Here is a 20,915-nt window from a genome sequence, read left to right as displayed (position 1 = left end):
AGAAGATCATTATGGAGCTCAACAGAGACCACTGGAGAGCTATGATCTTTTAGGGCTAGAATAGTAGTCTGCAAAAGCAGGAGAGTTTTGACCAACTGAATACTCTTTTTGGGGAGGAAGCACTGACCTGAACAACTGTATTATAAGTGGTTTGCAGAATTTCTGAGTGGGTACAATCCTAGAAGACTGCGCTTCGGCCCCCTGTGTCCACCATCACAGATGAGATGTACGCCAGAGTAACTGTGGCCTATTTAGAGGAGATTGCCATCTCATTTGGATTCATTCAATTGATACTAAAAGAAAAGCTTGGAATAAGCACGTTTCTGCACACTGGCCCGTCAGCTGACTTAAAAGCAGGAGGATCAGGTGATTTGGTGCCTCAACATTTTGGGCAGCTTTGATGAAGGCTTCTCAAACCCTCTTGTGGAAATCACAGCAGTGAATGGTATGCCAAACAAAGCATGCAGCAAGGGCTGGAAGACATTTCCAGGTGCCATTCTAGAACCTCTGCTCATGGTACACTTCTCTATCACAATACACCTGACCACAAGTCTAGGAAAGTTGAGTATTTTCTGGACCATAACATCCAGGGAATTCAGTCTACACCTGTTACCACAAATCAAGTGCAAAATGGTTTGGATTACTTCTGAATCACCGGAAGCTGCAGTGAAGACTTGTATCCAACATGTAGAAGACAAACCTGCTTTACCAAGTGATATGAGTGCATGCAACTTTGCATAGGCTTCTCTGGCAAATACTTACACCAGTAATGGCCATGAAGTTAATTAGTAAAGTCTCTGGCTTTGATTCATTTTATAGGCTGTAAAATAGACTCACTAAGGGGGAAATTAAGTAAGAAGATCTGGAAGATAGTAGATTGAATCTAATGCTGGGTACACACCAGGACGACTAGGGCCCGATCCCCTCAATCTAGATCCAATTCCGACCAATTGGATGTAGATTGGGTGGTGATTGGGCCCTTTTCTGTCCTGGTGTGGACCGATACCGATGCGCGGTCCCGCGGGTCGGTCGGTCGTTATTGAGATCCTACCTGCTGCAGGTAGGATCTCAATGACGACCATACAGCCAGGTGCGGGTCGCTATCGGATCGGACCCGCTCATGGTGCACATCGTGAGCGGGTCGTGCCCCCCCCGCGATGTGCATCGTGAGCGGGTCGTCCTGGTGTGTACCCTACATAAGTGATTGCTTTGGGCAACATCCCATCTTAAAGGGAACTTCCATGTTACCACTTGAGCAACTGGCTCATTTAAGGTCTCTGCAACATGTTTATTTTATTCACAATGATCTAAAAATAGGTGTATTTCAGTTCTTTCAACGTGTCCAATTTTACTATGCACATTCCTACGTAGCTCCGATATTTTAGCCTGCCGCTCAGAAAAGAATATAGACGGCCACTGAAGGCATTGCGAAGCCTCCAGCAACTGTATACATATGCAGCATCGACGCGGTATAGCTAATCGGCTGCATAACACTGTATATCACTGCTTGGAGCTGCACCTTCCAGAAGGAGGATACCGGCTGCCCCTTCCACCTTGACTCTGGACCTCTCTGCTGGTGCCATCCCTTCCAGAAGGAGGTTGCCAGGTGCAAAACACGGTATAGAGAGAGCCAGAACCTCTGATAATTTAATGTATATGTATGTCACAAGAATTGATTTCGCTCTTCAGTGTATCACACCAGAAATAAAGTTTAGGAACCAATAGTTTAGGTGACAAGGATATATAGAACGAAAGTGCTTTCTGCAGTTATTATTAGAACAGTCTACAATACATATAATTTCTTAGGCGGGTACATACTAGCCAATATTGTTGATCTATTGTTCTTAGGCACATCAAAATGATATCTCGATCTATATATTGTCTAATGAGTATGCAGACTAAGAGTTCCAGAATTGGGAGCCAGCACTTATTTTCCATATGCTAGCATTTATGCACTTGGGGCCACCATATTTCACACAATCATTTTCCTTTATTGTCTTTTAAACACATAAATAACTACACGGATATGTGGGGATAGTCTATTCTACTGCCCTGATGTCCGCTATATTGTCAAATTAAGACAAGGGTTCCTAGTCAGTGCAATAGAAAATCAAATTGGTATGCCTTGTTGGGCTGCAACAGAATTCCTACATATGATAAATATTTAATTCAAAACATTGAATTTGCTTTAGAGTTTGGAAGTACTGGATTCTTATATGGATACAATGCATACACACTTGCTGATGCTGGCTGTGAGGCGCAACTTTGTGTGTGCGCGCGCATGTGGCTTGGAGGTGGTGCTGTATAAAAGCCATGCTTCATTACATAGCATAGCTCTCACTAGCAATGTCCTCCATCGTCCTGCATGTACAGAAGACGCAGGATGGCGTATCGTCAGCGACATTGGGTGTACACATTGGACAATGTTTACATTTTGCTGTTCCGACCCATCACTGGTTGTGTACACAGACTTTCAACAGCTGACATAGGAAGCAACACACGGATAGAGAAACTGCATAGAAAAACTGCACCGTAGGGCTAGTGAAAGTTTTGATAAGGGTCTCTAAATACCCATCAAAGACTATGGCTGCTGACAGTGAGTGCCTATGTACTTACACATTAAGACACACATATAAACAAGGGAAGAACTTTGGTACAGTAATCAAGTTGGGGACAGGTAATCGTTAATAGACGCCATGGTGTGCAATGCCCGAATAAGGCCCATAATGACAGCCAGACACTAATCAGGCATTTTCTCTTTCTGCTTCATAACATATCATTTGGTTTGTCCTGCCTAAAATGCTGGCGCTTCTAAATAAATTTGAGGAAAACTGAGGTCACTTAAGGCCCATACACACTGGGCGACTTTGAGCTGAAAGACGCTCAAAACAGCAGGTTTGAGAGGCTTTCAGCTCAAAGCCACCCAGTGTGTATGACCTCAGATGTTATACCAGCAGATAAACAGCAGCATTGAGGACGGCTTTGCATAGCTCTGTGCTATGCAATGCCACCCCCCTCCATCGGCGCCAGGCAGGGGGAAAGCAGCTAGGTGTGTATGCACTGAACGGCTTTCCCCGCAGCAATGATTGACATAATCGCTGTCCATACACGCTGGGCATAGTCGCCCAGTGTGTATGGACCTTTTAGAAGAGAATTAAATTCTGCAGGCAGTTCTGCCATGTATTACTACAATGCCCAGCTGTCCGCATACTGCCCAATTATGGTAGTGTCTACATCATATATTTTCCCTTTGCAGTGCAAGAATTTAGCTACAAAAGTAATTTTTAGTTATCTGACTAATCCAATAAAATAAAGAATATTGTGCAAAAAGATATTTGCAGATACAAAATAAGTACAGTACTAATGAACAGCTAAACAATACTTAAGGCCCATACACACTTGGAGAATTTGGGCATTACATTTTGTGTGACTAGGGAGGTCACCGACATATACCGATGCTCTGGGGCACCATGTCACCTAGCTACTCCTCTGGCCGGTAACGTATACATTGCTGGCACAGGTCAGTAATGTTTACATGTATATTTTTTATGGCGGTGACATATACAATGCTGGCGCAGCTAAATGGATATCTCCCTATGTTCATGGCTGCAAATGAAATCAGTCATGCACATGGGCAGGATTTTGCCCGGTCGGGCAGAGTTTACTAGGTCGCTAGGCTTCGAATACACGCAGCCCAGCAATCAGTTCTGAATAAAACCCAGCCCATTATGCCCAGTGTGTATGGACAGCAATGATCTCTATAATGCTTGCTATCAACGCTGGGTGGAAAGCAGCTCAGTGCATACACAGAGCCGCTTTACCCCTGCCCGGCGCCGTCAGCCACTCCTCAAAGCCACTCACTAACAGCAGATGAACGGCTTTCCTGGCGATGATGCGGGAGCGGGGCTTTGAGCTGAAAGCCGCTCAACTTGCTGTTTTGAGCGCCTTTCAGCTCAAAGTCGCCCAGTGTGTATAGGACTTATGAAATATTTTCAGCAAAGTCTTTAACCTCCTGAAAATCTCTTGCTCTTTGGGAAAATAGCTCAGTTTGTATACACTACTTTGGTGACAGATATATCAGAGATTTTTGGCAAAGTCTTTTGAAATGAAAATCTCCTCATGTGGCCTTAAAGGTCCATACACACTGGGCGATTATGCCCAGCGTGTAGGGACAGCGATGATGTCCAGCATTGCTGCAGGGAAAGCCGTTCAGTGCATACACACTGAGCGGCTTTCCCCCTGCCCGGCGCTGACAGATGGGGGAGGACGGCGTTGCATAGCACAGTGCTATGCAAAACCGTCCTCAACGCCGCTCATCTGCTGGTATAACCCAAAGTCGCCCAGTGTGTATGGGCCTTAAAGGTAGAATCCTTAACATAATTTTGGTCCTTGATGTTAAACATCAACCACCACTGCTAAGTAGACCGGCAGTTCTCAATCTGTGGGTCCTAACCCCAAAGTGGGTCCCGACTCCATGTTGCTGACTTTTCTAATCTCAGTCAGTGATTCAATGGGTGAGATTCAGAAAGTGAGAGATTTGGTAAGGAATCTCCAGGTTTTTTTAAAGCGGCAATCATTTACACTGCAAAATCAAACTGGTTTTGCCCTGTAAATGATTGCTTCTTTAAAAAACTGGAGATTTCTTACCAAATCTCTCACTTTCTGAATATCCCATCCTATTAAATTTCCCCCAATGAGTCTGAAAAATCTGTTGAATTGTCTGTTATTGTAGACTCCTCCCATCATTTTGTGCCTCCCTAATGTAGGGATGGCCATCGTTGCCTTTTCCATGGATGGCAAAATTGCAACTGGCCATCGATAGTGTATAACTAACCATTCAATGGATGACCATTGATGTTTTTACATGTGGATGCTCATCCATGTTCTCTGATTGATCAAAATAGGAGGGTGGGGCTTCGCGGGTGTTAAGGGCGGAGCTATGCTGTGTCCTGGCACCTTGGTCAAAAAGCAAAACTATTTGTTTAAGCTTGACATCGATGGTGGGAAACCATCTGGTTCTCCCCATCGATGTCAAAACTATTCCACATCGGCCATAAACCATTGATGATTTCTAATCATCAATGGTCATCCCTACCCCAATGCTGCCATGCATGTGCTGTCTGCTGATTACACATGTGATGTGATGACCTTCTGCGGTAACTTGCTGGGTACTGTAATTATTTTTATTGTTTAATGGGTTCCCAGGGCAAAATAGTTTGAGGACCCCTGAAGTAGACTGTAGGGTGATGCATTCTGCCTTAATTTAATGTGATGCAGCCCACACAACAAATTCTGAACTAAAGAAACTGTGCGGCCTGCCACTATTCTGACAGTGTAGAAGCTGTCTTCAGAGGGCACCGGCTTATTCTCAATTGATTCCTCATTCCACCACACGTTTGGAGTGCCGCCACAAAGATAAGCGTATTATTATATATGCATATACAAAAATCCCAAGTTTAAATCAATATGGTCAGGATTTAAACATTTTATTATTTTGAAGGACCCTACCCACTACTTCTTGATGCCACCAGGCTGTACAGATTTTCTGGGTAGAACACTGTAAACCAAATCTGGCCTGGTGATGCTATACAAGTCATAAGATAACATTATTATGGATATATTTTCAGAATAGAAATGTTTGTATATTGACAAAGAGCATGATCCATCTTATAAATGTAAATATTAAGGTAAATGTAAATATCAACTCATCCTCATCGTACCACGATCTCACCCCAAACTCGCAAATTTTAGTGCACAGCACTATATGGAAACAAACAGAATTCAGTGAGCGTTGTGCTACCTTATGCCTAGCTATAACCACCCTAATGGAGCCCACACACGCACCGATCCCGGCGTGCGTTGTGGGCTTAACTAGCACACATAGCATCGCATCGTATGCCTTGTGCATACGATGTGCATGAGATGCGATGCTGTGCTAGAAAAAGCTAGTACAAAAAGTATGTGCAGCACATACTTTTTGTACTGTACGATGAGGTGCCGTGGGAGCGCGCACCCCATCGTACAGCCGGCAACGGTGCGTGTGTGGGCTCCATTAGGACCCCCATAAATTATGGCAATTTCTAAATTGTAAAAGTCACACGCAATGCTCCCTTAAGCCGCCCGGTCCTTTTGCATGTGATATATTGCATGCAATCTCAGTTAAGCCTGCCCAGATCAGTGCTCTGATTGCATCGGACACGTTATCATTCACCTGCAATTTGGTTCTTTTCCTGTGATTGATTGCTGCAATCGCAAGAAAAAGAGCCCAAATTACAGGTAAAATTGCCCAGTGCATGTGGGCCTTTACTCCATGCTAGAGCCAACCAGCACTTATGCTGACCCCTTTAAGTTCACTGTTATGTAGGAAAAGTGTGTGGGACTTGCCTAGTCCCTCACTGCTAAATCACTTCCAACTAATTACAGATTATATTTCTGTGTGTGTGCGATAGATATAGAACCAGGCTTGTCCTTTACTATACTATATTGTAGGCAGGATTGCTGCTCTGCAGACAGCCTACATAGGGGTCACCACAATGGGCCTGTCTGCGCTGCAGAGGCCGCTAGAGCCTGCGGCGCGGCGTGATGCGGCGGATCTCCCTGCGGGTGACTCACAGCAGTTGCCGCCTATAGTGTCGGTAATTCGTCCGGTGCACGAGTAGAGTGCAGAGGAGACCGGGCGCGGGGAGGGAGGAGGCGGTCACCTCCGGGCCCCGGCTGCAGATGGCGAGCAGTATCTGTGCATGTAAGGGTAGAGAGAGAGAGAGAGGGGGGAAGGAAGAGGGGGAACTGCGGCTACAAACCTCGTTGTTAAACGTTTTGACGGCCTCCATGTTGTCGGGTGATGTAGAAGCGCCGCCGCCGTGTTGTTTGGAGGAGGAGGCGGCGAGCAGCAGCAGAAGGAGGAGGAGAAGGGGGGAGGAGGTGGATGGAGGAGGGGTGAGGGGAGGAAGTGCTGCAGCTGCCTGCTACCAGTATGGAGGGAGGAGGGGAGGAAAAGCCCCACACACCGTGGGTAATGTGCAAGGCGGCCAGCAGCACCATGTCCGGCGGAGACAATGGCAGACACGGGGTGCTCGCTGGCGTCTACGGGCAGCACAGCAGGTGACGGGAACTGGGGTGCCGCAGTAGTTGGCGCGCATTCCTCAGAGAGCTGCTGCGCACTAAACATGGCGGCACCCAGCCTCAATGCGTGTGTGCGGGAGACGTTGCTCCTCACCGGGCGCGGGAATAAGTCACATATGTCCCTGAGGCGAGAACGTGGCGGGCTTATCTCACACTAGTTACACTGGTCACCGCGCCAGGCCATATACACGCCACCACGTTGGGAGTTCACACGCGCGCACCGCCCCTGGGTTATTTATACAAATTGCGTTTTTGTTTTTATTTGTTTTCGGGTTGGGAGGAGCAAATGCTCACTACTATAGAGAACAGGAGGTAGAGCGGAAGAGGAAACAGCCTAAACTTAAACTTTTTGATCTGATGCGCATAATGGGCGGGTGTGGTCCCTTCTAACACGTGATTTCCTGTCCTCGCAACAGTGAAGCTGTCTTGTGGCAAGAGTGTATCACCATGGGTGTTACAGCGCCACCTGTTTGTCATTTACAGATTAAGTGGCAAAACACATACAAAAAAAGTTTTTATTTACCAATATAATTTCCTCTTTTAAATGGTTACAACGGTTGACTTTTATTGGTACATAATGCAGAACCTTAAGCAATGTGGGAAGGTATGTTGCCTGCCTAAGGACTGGTTCTCAGAGGCAACCGCCTTCCATTGCCTCCTGCATTTACACCCTTGATAAATACATTACTGCATGAAACTTAAAATGTTCTACTGAGAAGTTCATTTCAGCTCTATATTTATGACAGGTGTGCAGTTCTCATGTTAGAAGTAACCAGGGCTAGATAATGAATAAACCATAGTTGCCTACCCTCCTGCATTGTGCAGGACTCCCTGAAAAAGCAATATCCCTCATTAGTCTACCAATCTCGCTTTCATTTTTAACAAGCCCACATTTTACTGTTACATTATTGGGGGAAAAAAGGAATGAGAGATAGATACATTTGCATTGAATCATCTGCACCATTTCCCAGCACTTTAGCAATTATTGTAGCTCTCACTAACTGCTTTGGGGCTTATTTACATTTGTTTACATGTCATTTTAAAAGATTCCCCTCAGATGTAGCAGTACACACCCATGCTTCTAGGTGCCATGTTCACACCCCCACCCCGGCCTTCTGGCTAGGGCCTCTTTTTATTTCTTTCTTTGATTTGCACTTTTGAGCACTTCACGTTTTTCGTTAGTTTGTCACGTTTTTTTGATTTGGGTAGTGCGGCTGTCCCTAACGGGCCTTCCGTTCCCCAAACGTGGCTGGGACTCTTCACCTTTTGGGGAGAGTCCCGGTCCCCTCGAGGGCAACCCCGAGCCGCAAGGCGGAGGGAAGCCTAAGCGGGTCTCTCCAAACCTTCGGGTGCGGAGGACCCACCGTCCAAAACCCTTCCGGGGGTGGAGGAAACGCGGGTCTCTCTGAGCTTCGGCGAAGAGGACCCACCGATCCCTTTTTTCCTTCCTCGGCCTTATGGTTGAGGGGGGTTAGGGGAACCATGGGGCCTTTCTCCTTTGGGAGAGGGTCCAAACGTTCGTACGGCTGCCCTCTTTGCACGTGTTTAGGCACAGCACTGGTGGTGGTGGGAGCACACCTCGGGCTGCCTGAGTTTCTTCAAACTCAAACGTTCACAATCTCTTTTCACAATCTCTCCATATATGGAACTAGACACGCCCCCAATGCCAATGGGGCGCTGTGAAAAATTCTGCTACCTACTATAATCTATTATGTAGAAGGAGAAAGGGACTGTTCTTTGGGACGCACGCTAAGTGTGCGTCCCAAAGAACAGTCCCTTTCTCCTTCTACATAATATGTTCAACCCATTACTGTTGGGAACAGCACCATCCAATATTCTTACTCAAATCTGGTTTCCTTTCTATATTTTCCCTAAGGTTATAAGGGAAGTATACTGTATATCTAGTGTGCAGGTGTGCTCTCGGCCCCTTAAGTGGGGCAACCAAGCACCAACTATAATCTCCCTGAAACTAGTTTTCAAAAGTAGGCAAGTATGGAATAAACAAGTGCACGGAAACCTATGAAGCCTTACTGTGCAGTGGTATACTTAAGGTGCATACATACAGGGCAATATGATCACTGGCAGCATATTGCTCAGCAATCGTATTGTTTAGTGTTTCATTTTCATCTGCGACCAGAGATGGTCGCAGATGAAAATGTCACATTGCCGGGAGAAGAGGCAGTGGAAGTCACTGGTCGGAGGAGCATGCTCCTCCGACCAGCGACCATTCAGGGGCTGAAAACGATTTTTGCTGGATTTTTGCGATTTTTTGCTGGTGCACACTCCCATCGCTGGCAATATGGTCGCTCAGCGACCATATTTCCAGCGATATTTGTAATAATTGCCCCCATGTGTACGCACCTTAAGATTTGGAAGATGTCATTTGATTAATGCTGAAACGTGGTAAGTTTATAGTGCTGATTTTAGTGGCTGTTGCATCCTACTCAGCTATCAGTTATCAGCTCTTCCATTGTGCCACAGTGACTATTAGTTTGGATCTGACACTCCACTGTGCTCCAAGGCTTTAAAGGTCTATGTCAGTGGCATAACTAGGATTTTTTAGCCTCCCCCCCCGCCATTATAGGAGGCGCCGCCCCCTAGCCCTTCCAACACAGTTAAACACCCCGCCGCATGCCGCCGCCGCATTCCCTCTGCGCAAATCTCCTCCAGGCTCCGGACCACCTCCTCCTGACGTACAGTGCTAATGAAATGTTACATTACAAAATGACTGCCCCTTAATAGCAGACAGTTTTTAAGGATGCTAGAGGAGGCCGCCGCCGCCTCCTCTAGCATCCCTACAAAAAGCCATTTTGTGAGGGGCAGGTTTCAATAGCACTGTACGACAGGAGGAAACAGTCCGGAACCTGGAGATCTGCGCTGTGAGAATGCGGCGGCATGAGGAGGGGTAAGGGGGGTGATTAACTCTACGAGGGCGGGCGGATGGGATGGGGAGGGCGTGCTGTCTGCCCACATGTCCCGGTCAGCCACACACAGTGAAAAGTAACATAGCCCCGCAGTGCAGACCAGCGCCCACAGTTACTCAGCGCCTCCCCGCCATGGCGAGGGCTGCGGGGCTATAGTTACGCCACTGGTCTATGTGCATACTTTGTTCTGTTACAGCCATTGAAAAGTGCTTAACATCCATTTCATATGTGATCCTATTTACAACCACATATACTGTGTCACTTACCAAACAGTAACTTCACTCACAAGTAAAGAATGTCATGGTTGTATGGAATGTAGCCGCAGCCAGCTGCGTTTTTTTTGACATGTCGTATCCCAATGTGACCATGGGGGTTATTTACGTTTGTTCGGTCCTGCGCGCGACCTATTATGCGTGTCTTGCGAATCAACCAGAATACCCCCCCATGCCTGCTGCTCCTTTCCCTAGCATTGAAATGCTACATTTATTTATTATTTAATTACAGTTTCTTATATTGCGCAGCATATTTCGTTGTGCTTTACAATTGGATGCGATTTTCGCTATGCCTGATTTTGACTATGCGATTTCACATGAACTCCGCGGAGCCCAGAACCACCGATATTGACTATAAATACAGTGCAATTTTGTCTGAGGCCATTTTTGACTATAATAGAAATAGTTTGCACACTTAGTTTTTTTCTTGCAATACTGACCCTGTGGTGGTGCATCAGTATTGAAAGCTGTAGAAACACAGGGGGTTTATTCTGGTTGGCTTGCAAAAGCAAAGTACTTTAATGGATAAAACCATGTGCACCGCAGGTGGGGCTAATGTAACCTGTACAGAGAGAGTTACATTTGGGCAAGTTATTTTGTTTCTGTGCAAAGTAAATATTGACTGATTTGTCCGTGCACTGCAATTTAGATTTCAGTTTGAACACAACCCACCCAAATGTAACTCTCTCTGCACATGTTACATCAGTCCCACCCACAGCACACATGGTTTTGTCCATTAAAGGAGTTTTGCAAACCAACCTGAATCACCCCCACAGTGCGGTATGTACTGTTTTCTACCAATATGGACTATATAGTACATATCAGTAGTTCATATCGCAATGTGTGTATGCCCCTTAAGAGGAGATTTATTTTGCCTTTTTGCAGAACAGTCTGAGGGGGTTATTCTGATTCACTTGGAAAGGCAGAATCATTCTGTAATGGGCAAAACCCTATGTACTGCAGGTGGGGCTGATGTAACACGTGCAGAGAGAGTTAGATTTGGGTGTTTTATTGTTTCTGTGGAGGGGAAATACTGGCTGCTTTATTTTTACACTGCAATATAGATACAGGTTGAGTATCCCATATCCAAAATGCTCTGGACCAGGAGAATTTTGGATAACGGATTATTCCGTATTTCGGAATATTTTAATATTTCAATGATGTATCTTGAAGTATCTTGCATTTATGCTGTATAAACACATCAAACACATGAAATACACACAGATATATTTTATTTGTTCAAAAAACAAGGTTTCACAACATGAAACAAAATTTGTGTACTATCTCAGATACTGAATTTAAATGCCAAGCAATCATTTGCTGGTACATATATAGTGCCAGTTACATATCATTCCCTCAGTAGTGCTGTTACAATTGTCCCTAGTGAGTTTTTAGCAAAAAAAAAAAATTTCACTTTCTGGAATGTATGGTTTTTGGAATAATTCGGAGAACGGATATTCGGATACGGGATACTCAACTTGAATCAGTTTGAAGTACACCCCCCCGCGAATCTAACTCTCTCTCTGCACATGTTACATCAGCCCCACCTGCAGTGCATATGGTTTTGTCCATTAGAGAGTGAATGTGCCTTTCCAAGTGAATCAGAATAACCCCCTGAAACCAGTGATATCACTGACAACAATGCACCCAAAATGCCATGCAAACATGTTTATTTATTTCAGGCTAAGGGATATATTTACTAATAATGAAAATTCCTATGAAGGTGCCCACATGGTGCGATTCTCGCATGCTATTTAAACTTTTTAGTTCAAATCGCATAATGTCTAGTTCAAATAGCACTGTGGTTATTTTGCCTTGCTATGAGATGCGTGCTTTCGTGTAGTCCATATCACAAAATAGTATGTGCAGGCAGCTGTGATGTTCTCAGCTTACCAAGCCAACCTGAATCAGGGCCAAAGTATACAGCTACAGCTTTTTTTCCAATGCTAGTTCTGTACTACATACAAACTCAGCAACACACAATATATAAGTGTAATCTATCAAATTAATCAGCACAGTTCATCCTAGTCACCTTGGCCCTTATTCTGATCGGTGCGTACTTTCCCGAATTCTTTCGGATCGCGTTTTGTAGCCGTCTGCGCATGCGTGGGGAACGCCATGCGCATGTGCCACGCATGGTGTCCGTACTTGTTCTCACTAATACCGTACAGAAATGTGCACCGCAATCAGTCGGCCAATATGGGTGTGTTATGGGCGTCATGCGGAATGACACAGGGGCGTAGTTTCAAAGTGGGCTAAACTGGGCGGAAACATGGGCGGACACGGGGGAGTACACATATTTTGGTAGGCATGCATTCGGACAGCACGCCGAATGCACGCGAACAAAAAGGGAAGAAATGTGCGGTGTCCAAAAGGCTAGTATTGCTTAGCGGACACCACTCGGTCATGCGCTAGGCAATCGGAACGCCTAATGAGGACGGACGCACCTCAACCAATGTCAGCTGAACACAATACAATCACCTACTTTACTCATTACTTGTTAATTACACGCTTCTCACTGCTTCAATTGGAACCATTGCAGCTTAAAGGGAACATTACATGCTGCACTTGTCACACACTTTTACACTGCAAATAATGAACACAACTTAATATTAATAATACTAATACACATGTCACTTCTGCATGTATCAATTAATACAGACATTTGTGGGGCCAAAATAACATTTATTAAAGAAACTTAGAAAATAATTTCGAAACCATCACAAAATAAATGGTACCATAACAGGACTAAAAGTAAATAATATATAATAAATAGCCACAGCAGAATCATTAGGAACACATCAGGTGGCTTCACAACAAAAGTAGAGCACCAACACTTCAAGTACAGCACACAGTAATGCTAGCCGAAACTGGGCAACAGGGGAACCAAACATGACATTTGAACCACGGGCAAATGTGGTGACCCTCGGCACGGATTTTGACACAGGATGCTGACACATACAGCTCAATGGAAGATTTGGGAAGACATAACGGTGGAGATTAATGGGGACACAAGTTCATTTGCGGGCACGTTTGCCCCTGGCAGGCTCCTTGCCACGTGCAGCAGCTCTTCGGCCTCGCCCACGGCCAGAGTCAGATGGTGGGTCACGTGGAGCACATGCTGGGGAGGGGGTGGATCTTCTTCCCCCTCTGGCAGCAGGGAGTGATGATGGTGGTAATGCACCAGAAGCGGGTGACATTAGGACCCTATTGGTGGTAACTAGCTCCACCATAAATTCATTATGGCGGAGGAGGAGTTCATTTTGCCGCAGGGCTTGATCAGCCAGCACCTGCAGGCTAGCAGCAATAGCCTGCATGCTCGCAGCAATACTCTGCTGGCTGGTGGTCAAACCCTGCAGCACCTCCTCGGCCCTACGCACCCGCTCTGATGCCGAGTCTCCCTGCTGCACAATACTTTCTAGCACATGCCCCCACGTGGACAATTCAGCCGCGGACATTGCCGGCTGCTGCTGCACGGGCCTGCTACTGGGGCCAGGTGGCACAGACTCCACAACCTCCTCAAGAGATTCTTGACCAAGCGGTGGGGATGCTGTTGAACGAGAAAATACCAATTACCACACATTCCATGCAAAATTCAAAACATCTACTTATGGCCTGGCAAATAATTACCTTCAAGCGTAGAAGCCATCACTTCCGCTGGGGACTCGCTGTCTATGGTGCTCACCCCCCGGACCTCCTCCACTGCTATGCAGCACTGTGCCATCTCTTCCAGGGGGGTGAGCTTCAGCTTGGCAGGCATGGGGCCAGCCCCAGAGGTGTGGCTGTGTTCCCACCGCTGGGTCAATTTCTTCTTGAGGTTGCCTTTGAAGTCGTGCCACCTGCAATCAAAGTGTACATATTAATACATGTCACTCCTCATGTTTGCTGTAGCACCCATTGCAATCTGAAACATAATACAACATGTGCCTCCTGACACCAAACTTAGATTATATTAATTTTGAAAAGCAACCCTTAGAAGATACAACCACAGTCACCCTACAATAACTATCAATTCAATATCATGGCAAACATGTCTGTGCCTCCAAGCAACGTGACCACCCATTGACCAACTCCATCTAATATTGAATGTAAACATTACTGGACTTGTACTGCTCAAATGTAACACACATGTACTTGCCTCTTCTTAACGTGCTCCGCCTCACGAACTTGTGGAGCCACTGCATTAATCTCCGCCGTTATCTCCTCCCAGATCTTCCATCTCCTTGTGTGTGTCAACTTTACCGGTGGGCACTCTATCAAATCACGTGCCCGGGTCACCAGGATGTCAAGCTCCTGCGGTTCATATGCCATGTTTCTTGTGGTTGGTTCCTCTGTTGCCCGACTGCGGCCACGGGCACGACCACTGGCACCGCCACTGGCACTGCCACGGCCACCGGTTGCTGTACTTGAAGTGCTGGCCTGGCTACTCTGTTGGGAAGCCACCTGCTGTGTTCCCAATGATTCTGCTGATGCTGAGGATGGGCCAGCTGCTGATTGGCCTGATGTTGATGGCCCATCTGGCTGCTCTGGGTTGAGGGGGACATAGGTGGTGTTGGACTCCATGCGGGACAAGAGGTTCTGCACCACCTGTTCTTCCTCTGACTCTGAGCCAGCCATGTTTGCAACAACTGTTTGCCTTTCTAAGACCACTTTAAATACTATTTCTGTAATTGGCGTTCATCAGCTGCAACCTGCGTTCCGTACGGCCGCGTTCCGTACGGCAGCGTCAACCGTGCGGCGCATGCGGCACGCCCCTTGGTGTGGATAAATATTTCACAAAAACCTGGCAAACTGAGTAAGTCTGATTTAGTAGCTAAATGCAGATTTGAACACCAAAGACCAAATAAAACTGAGGTCACACATGAAATGTATATTTGAATGTACATCTGTACTGTGCACTTGTTTGGTATGTAGTACAACTGACACTACCCATTCCATATGTAAATCCAGTCCACCACTTAGCCACAAGTAATCAGTGCTAGCATCCAAATCACATGTGAAAGCACTCCAAATTCAGGCTGGATGCTAGCTACTTTTCATTCCACCTCTGTAGTATGGGCCAGTAGAAGGTAAGGGTACACATGGCAGCATGGCCTTATTTTGGCTAAAGGTCTGCCACTATTTGCTATGTTTCTGCTGCATAGCTTTCATTATAAAATATCTGTTTAGTACCTTGTTGAGTGTAAGTGTCTAGTGATGCAGACTATTTCACCTGTTGCTTATACCCATGTTTGGTGAATGTTAGAGATTATATATAATGTGTTTCCATCTTATTTTACACTGTCTGTTTAGGATGGGTGTGCGATGCAATGGGTTAGCCGTCTGTTCGGGCGCATACACGCTGTTGGTGTTAAAATGAACAATAAAGTTAATACCAAATATCACTCTGATCAACCAATGACAGGACATGATGGTTTGATTTGTGCCATTGCTAAGATGGCGTCCTATGGCAGAGCAGCCCCTTTTTCCCCTGCAGAGCTAAGGACACTGGTCGCCGTTATGGAGACCAGGCTGGGCCGTGCAGGGCCATTCATTACTAACAGGCAGAAACGTAATGCCTATGCGGTGGCCCGCCGGCGCATATACGCCCGTACGCAGGTGCGGCGGACCATCGCACAGCTGGAGCGGCGGTGGTCCGACTTGAGACGACGCCAGCCGGATTTGCTCCAGCAAATCAGGGCCATCATAGCGAGATGTGAGTGTTTATACATGAAATGGCCATTTGTACATGATTGCTTACATGACCTTATTTAAGGCAATAAGGCCACCAGCCTGATCATGAGTGAAACATGGCATACACTATATGTGTGCTACTTCCTGGTTGACACCCTGTAATGGTGATAAAATATGTAATTGAGTAGGATTAATGTTTGTGATGCTTACAATGGCCCAAATGTCACAGCATACCTGCCATGTTACAGGCTGTGTTTTGTAAAGGCCACAAAGGAGCTGTTTGCCTGTACAATTATCTGTACTTATAACCTTTGCATTTATAGCTTGATAAGGCTTAATACAAATGACCCCTAATCAGCACTTTTTTGTTTTTTCCCAAACACAGCACGAGATCGAGCAAGACAGGCCCGGGAGGAGCCAGAGGTGTGCCAGGAGGAGGTTGGCCAACCAAGGGCCCAGGAGGTGCCACAGGAGGAAGGGATGGTGGAGGAGGTGGCACACGAAGTGGAGGAGGAGGATGGGTGGGCGGTGGAGGCGCTGGCAACAGAGGAGGAGGTGCCAGCAGTGGAGGCCCCTCATGAAGAGGATGAGGACGATTTTGAGGCCTGTGAGGTCGTCCAGGCGCCAGAAATTGGTATGTATACATAAGGATTAATTTTTCCTTTTGTCATCTACTATTTGCTATGTAGCACTGGTGATTCAATTGTGTTTTTCAATACTATAAAGTGATTAAACAAACTGGGTAGCAACAGACACACGTAGGGGTTAGATAGGGTGGGCAAACCATCCCTTTCATCCAGGACACATATTAATGACACAGGTTGTGGGGATGGCTTTCAGGTCGATTTTAAGTGTCAATGAACCAGTGTAGTTAATCTGTATCCTGGAAGAAAGGCATGACGTGCTCATGTAAGGGTTACATGTCCCTGCTGCAAGCGTACAATCTGTAGCCTCATATAGGTGAGTATAGTTTACAGGTGCTTAATTTGACCAAACTAGATTCAGTATGGCATAATTGGAGTATGGACAGGCGTGGCTTAGACTGGAGTAACAAGTGGTCAGTGCCCCTGGGCCCTCCTGTAGCTAACCACCCCCTGCAGTCTGCATGTATGTTTGCCACCATAATTGTTAGATGATTTGATCTTAGTAATGATTTTGTGCATGGGAGTGGGTTAGTGCTGCAGCTTCACCTAACTGGCATTATGACAATGATTTCTGGAGCAGACCATCAGCAGGCAAGCCATGCTTGATTGCACCAATGTACTGTGCATTCCTGAGAGTTGTGTAACTCCCCTGCCAGGCTCCATCATATAACAGACACTGAACTTTGTTTGCAGAATTGTGATTGGTGCAGCGCGTGACATGCTTCTCACAGCTTAGTCATTGGTGGGTTTGGATTGAGAAGGAGCAGTATGACTGTGAGGTGTTCTACAGAGTAAAGGGTAGAGGGCCAAAATCAGGCTTTACATGTAGTATGTATGCATGTATGTATAGGTGTATGTGTCATATATATAGTTATATATGTGTCTATATATATATATATATATATATATATATATATATATATATATATATATATATATATATATATATACATATACACACACACCTGTCACGGTGCATGTTTAAAATGTAGGTTTGACTATGTTAAATGTATGCATGAATATTATTATTCATTTTTCTATTTGTATTTCCTCCACAGATGAGCCTGCCCAAGTAGAGGAGGGTCGCCGTGGGGCCCTCCTAAGAATTTGAGGCCTGATGCGGCAGATGTTGTCCGAAATGGACCGCCTCATTGATGCTGAAAATTAATTTATGGCCCTTTTTTTTCTCATTTGTATAATAATAAATAGTTATTTAAAGTTCTAAGTTGTCAGTGTTTTTTTCTAACATGCAAAAGTATATGTGTAACTTGTTTAAAATCTTTTAAATAAGCAAAATGTAAATAGTGTATATAGATGTATGTTAGGGTCACATGCTGTAAGGGTTAATGTGTGTCATGAATGTAGTAGGAATGTGGGTCAGTATAGATGAGCATTTAATTGATTGAAATTGATAACAATCCCTTTTTCAGGAGGTTGCCTAATTGCCTAAGTGGGTCATGTGATCGCTGTGTGTACTCAGTAAAAAAGTGTGGGATTGAGCGTAAATACTCCGCATCGGGGCGTACGGACAGCTTCCCGTACGTTCTGACGCGGTAAGACCGTGCTTGTGCGGGAAGACCGTGCAGAATCTGTACGTTTCCACCGCACACGCACGGTTTGTATGTCGTCCGTACACACGCCCTGTTCTTAAAGAATGAGTCCGTCCGAATGTGGAGGACACGTGGGCGTTTCTACGGACGTTAGCCGTACGCCACCGCACAGCGTGGCGTGCGGACCGCACCGAAAGAATTCGGGAAAGTACGCACCGATCAGAATAAGAACCCTTGTGACTAATACACATTTTCATTAAAAAAAATGATACCCAATGTTGTCCAAGTTGCAAGGAACCTGGCGCTCACTCGTGCCAGGCATCTGTTACTACATGGCGTAATGAGTCTACATGTATGAGGACATATCTGTATATTGGGAATGTTACACACATGTTCCTTCCCAGATTACTTGTAACCTCACTAAGGGCCTTATTCTGGTTGGTGCGGTCCGTTCCGAATTCTTTTGGACGGCGATTTGTAGCTACCTGCGCATGCATAAGCAACGCAATGCGCATGTGCAACGCAGTGTCTTCGCACTCGTTCTCACCAATGCTCTCTACAAATGTGCACCGAACTCCCTCGGGAACTATGGGCGTCATGTGGTCGTACACAAGGGAGCGGTTTCAAAGTGGGCAAAACTGGGCGTAAATCTGGGCGTACACGTGGGAGTGCACGAACAGTGGTAGGCATGCATTCGGACCGGACACCCAATGCAAGCGAATCAACATGGCAGAAATCTTCGGTGTCCATAAGCAAGTTTCAGTTCTCGGAAGGCAATGGTTCATGCGCTAGGCATTCGAATCGCCCAATTAGTATGGCCGCACCTTAAACACTCGCAGCTGACCACAATACAAATCACTCCTCTAGTCATTAGTGATTAATTTAACTCTTTTCACAGGTTCAATTGGAAGCATTGCTGGCTAAATGGGCCATTACAAAATACTAGAATATATGCTGCAAACACAACTGTATTGTTGGTATCTGACCCACATTTACACTGCAAGCAATGGACATAACTCTGTAAACCAAAGCTAAATGCAAATCTGCCTATTACCTTAATCTGAAACAGCACACATGTGTGGGATAAAAAATATTGGTACTCTTTACTTATCACGGCGCCCACGATTCTGATCGCGGTCATCGCGGGTAAAAAATCGCGGGCATCGCATGCACTAAAAAAACGGGTGCGACGCGACCGACGCGATGCCCGCGATTTCCCATAGGGAACAATGTTAAAAGTCTCAATTGACCTGTTTTTACTGTTCAATGCCTCAATGGTCGCGATTTTTCCATAGGAAACAATGGTAAATGGGCCACAGAGCCCAAATAGGCCCCCTGAAGTGTGAAATGGCCCCCACAATTGTTAACGCCACCCCAAGATCAACGTGAACCCGAAGCGTGGCGAGCGCAGCGAGCCCGCGAGGGGTGGCGGTACGCGTCCTCCGACCTTTTCATACCCCCACTATCCACGTCGGCGTGGAGTGGAGAATAGAATAGTGTGGCGAGCCACCGCGCCCGAAGCGTGGCGAGCGGACGCGGATACCTGTGAAGCCCGCTAAGGGACGCGTTTACCTGTGAAGGTATCCGCGTCCCCTCGCGGGGCTCGCTGCGCTCGCCACGCATCGGGCTCGGTGGCTCGCTGCGCTCGCCACACTATTCTATTCTCAACTCCACGCCGACGTGGATAGTGGGGGTATGAAAGGGTCGGAGGACGCGTACCGCCGCCCCTCGCGGGCTCGCTGCGCTCGCCACGCTTCGGGTTCACGTTGATCGTGGGGTGGCGTTAACAATTGTGGGGGTCATTTCACACTTCAGGGGGCCTATTTGGGCTCTGTGGCCCATTTAACATTGTTTCCTATGGAAAAATCGGGTCCATTGAGGCATTGAACAGGAAAATCGGGTCAATTGAGACATTTAACATTGTTCCCTATGGGAAATCGCGGGCATCGCGTCGGTCGCGTTGCACCCAATATTTTAGTGCATTCAATGCCCGCGATGGGCGCCGTGCTAAGTAAAGAGTACCAAAATATTTAATAAATAATAACACATTATAACATTGTTTCACCATGTTACTTTTCACATGGGAACATTAGGGTAAATAATGAAAAAGTGTGTATAAAATTTTACACATAGCCACAGCAGAATCATTCGGAACACATCAGGTGGCTTCACAAGAAATGTGACGGAACAACACTTTGAGACCAGCAGCCAGTAATGGAACCAGACAGGGGGCAACAGGAGAACAAAGCTAAATATTCCAAGAGAAGGTCCACCAAATGTGGGTACCCTTTGCACGGGATTGGATTGCACAGCGGAAGCTGACACACACAGCAAAAGAAACATAAGGGCGGAGATTAATGCGGATGCCACATTATTTGCGGGCACGTTTTGCCCTGGTAGGGGCCTGGCCACGTGCAGCAGCTCTTCGTGCATGGCCACGTTGTGCTGGTGGGTTGGGGGGAGCAGCTACTGTGGAAGGGGGTGTTGGTGTTCCCCTTCCGGCAGCAGGGAGTGCTGATGGTGGATCAGCAGCAGAAGCAACAGATAATAGGGCCCTATTGGTGGAGATTAGCTCCACCACAAGCTCATTATGGCGGAGGAGGAGGTCATTTTGGCACACCAGCCGGTCATTTTGCCGAACAGCTTGCTCAGCAATGACCTGCTGGCTGCCAGCTATTGCCTTTTGCGTGTCAACAATAGCTTTCATGACCTCCTCAGTCCTACTCTGGC

General features: G+C 46.3%; 2 protein-coding genes across 6 annotated transcripts in view; one reads left to right on the top strand and one right to left on the bottom strand.

Moving 5' to 3' along the window:
- Positions 1–7,227, bottom strand: part of SCAF8 (SR-related CTD associated factor 8) — a 179,323-nt gene extending 172,096 nt beyond the window's left edge. For 2 of the 4 annotated variants that reach the window (XR_014471640.1, XM_083176309.1), the window contains exon 1: positions 6,801–7,227. Coding sequence is in view for 2 of the 4 variants with exons in the window: in XM_083176309.1 (XP_083032435.1) it covers positions 6,801–6,830 (30 nt within the window). In the remaining 2 variants the exon portion in view is untranslated. The remainder of the gene's footprint in view (positions 1–6,800) is intronic. The other 2 variants (XM_083176308.1, XM_083176310.1) reach the window with 2 other exon arrangements.
- Positions 6,674–17,856, top strand: LOC146063695 (uncharacterized). 2 transcript variants are annotated; one of them, XM_083176312.1, is made up of 3 exons: positions 6,674–6,742; positions 16,377–16,625; positions 17,694–17,856. In XM_083176312.1, the coding sequence occupies exons 1-3, from the start codon at positions 6,721–6,723 to the stop codon at positions 17,744–17,746; spliced, it is 324 nt and encodes a 107-aa protein (XP_083032438.1). In that variant the 5' UTR covers positions 6,674–6,720; the 3' UTR covers positions 17,747–17,856. The 2 variants fall into 2 exon arrangements, with proteins under 2 accessions (XP_083032438.1, XP_083032437.1); XM_083176311.1 differs by lacking the exon at positions 6,674–6,742 and adding an exon at positions 6,929–7,101.
- The last annotated feature ends 3,059 nt before the right edge of the window (positions 17,857–20,915 follow it).

Source organism: Crinia signifera, chromosome 3 (genome assembly GCF_055691185.1).
Source record: "Crinia signifera chromosome 3, ASM5569118v1, whole genome shotgun sequence".
NCBI classification, from domain to species: domain Eukaryota; kingdom Metazoa; phylum Chordata; class Amphibia; order Anura; family Myobatrachidae; genus Crinia; species Crinia signifera.
The sequence above is the reverse complement of the archived record's forward strand: the minus strand, read 5'-3'. Positions and strand labels throughout refer to the sequence as shown.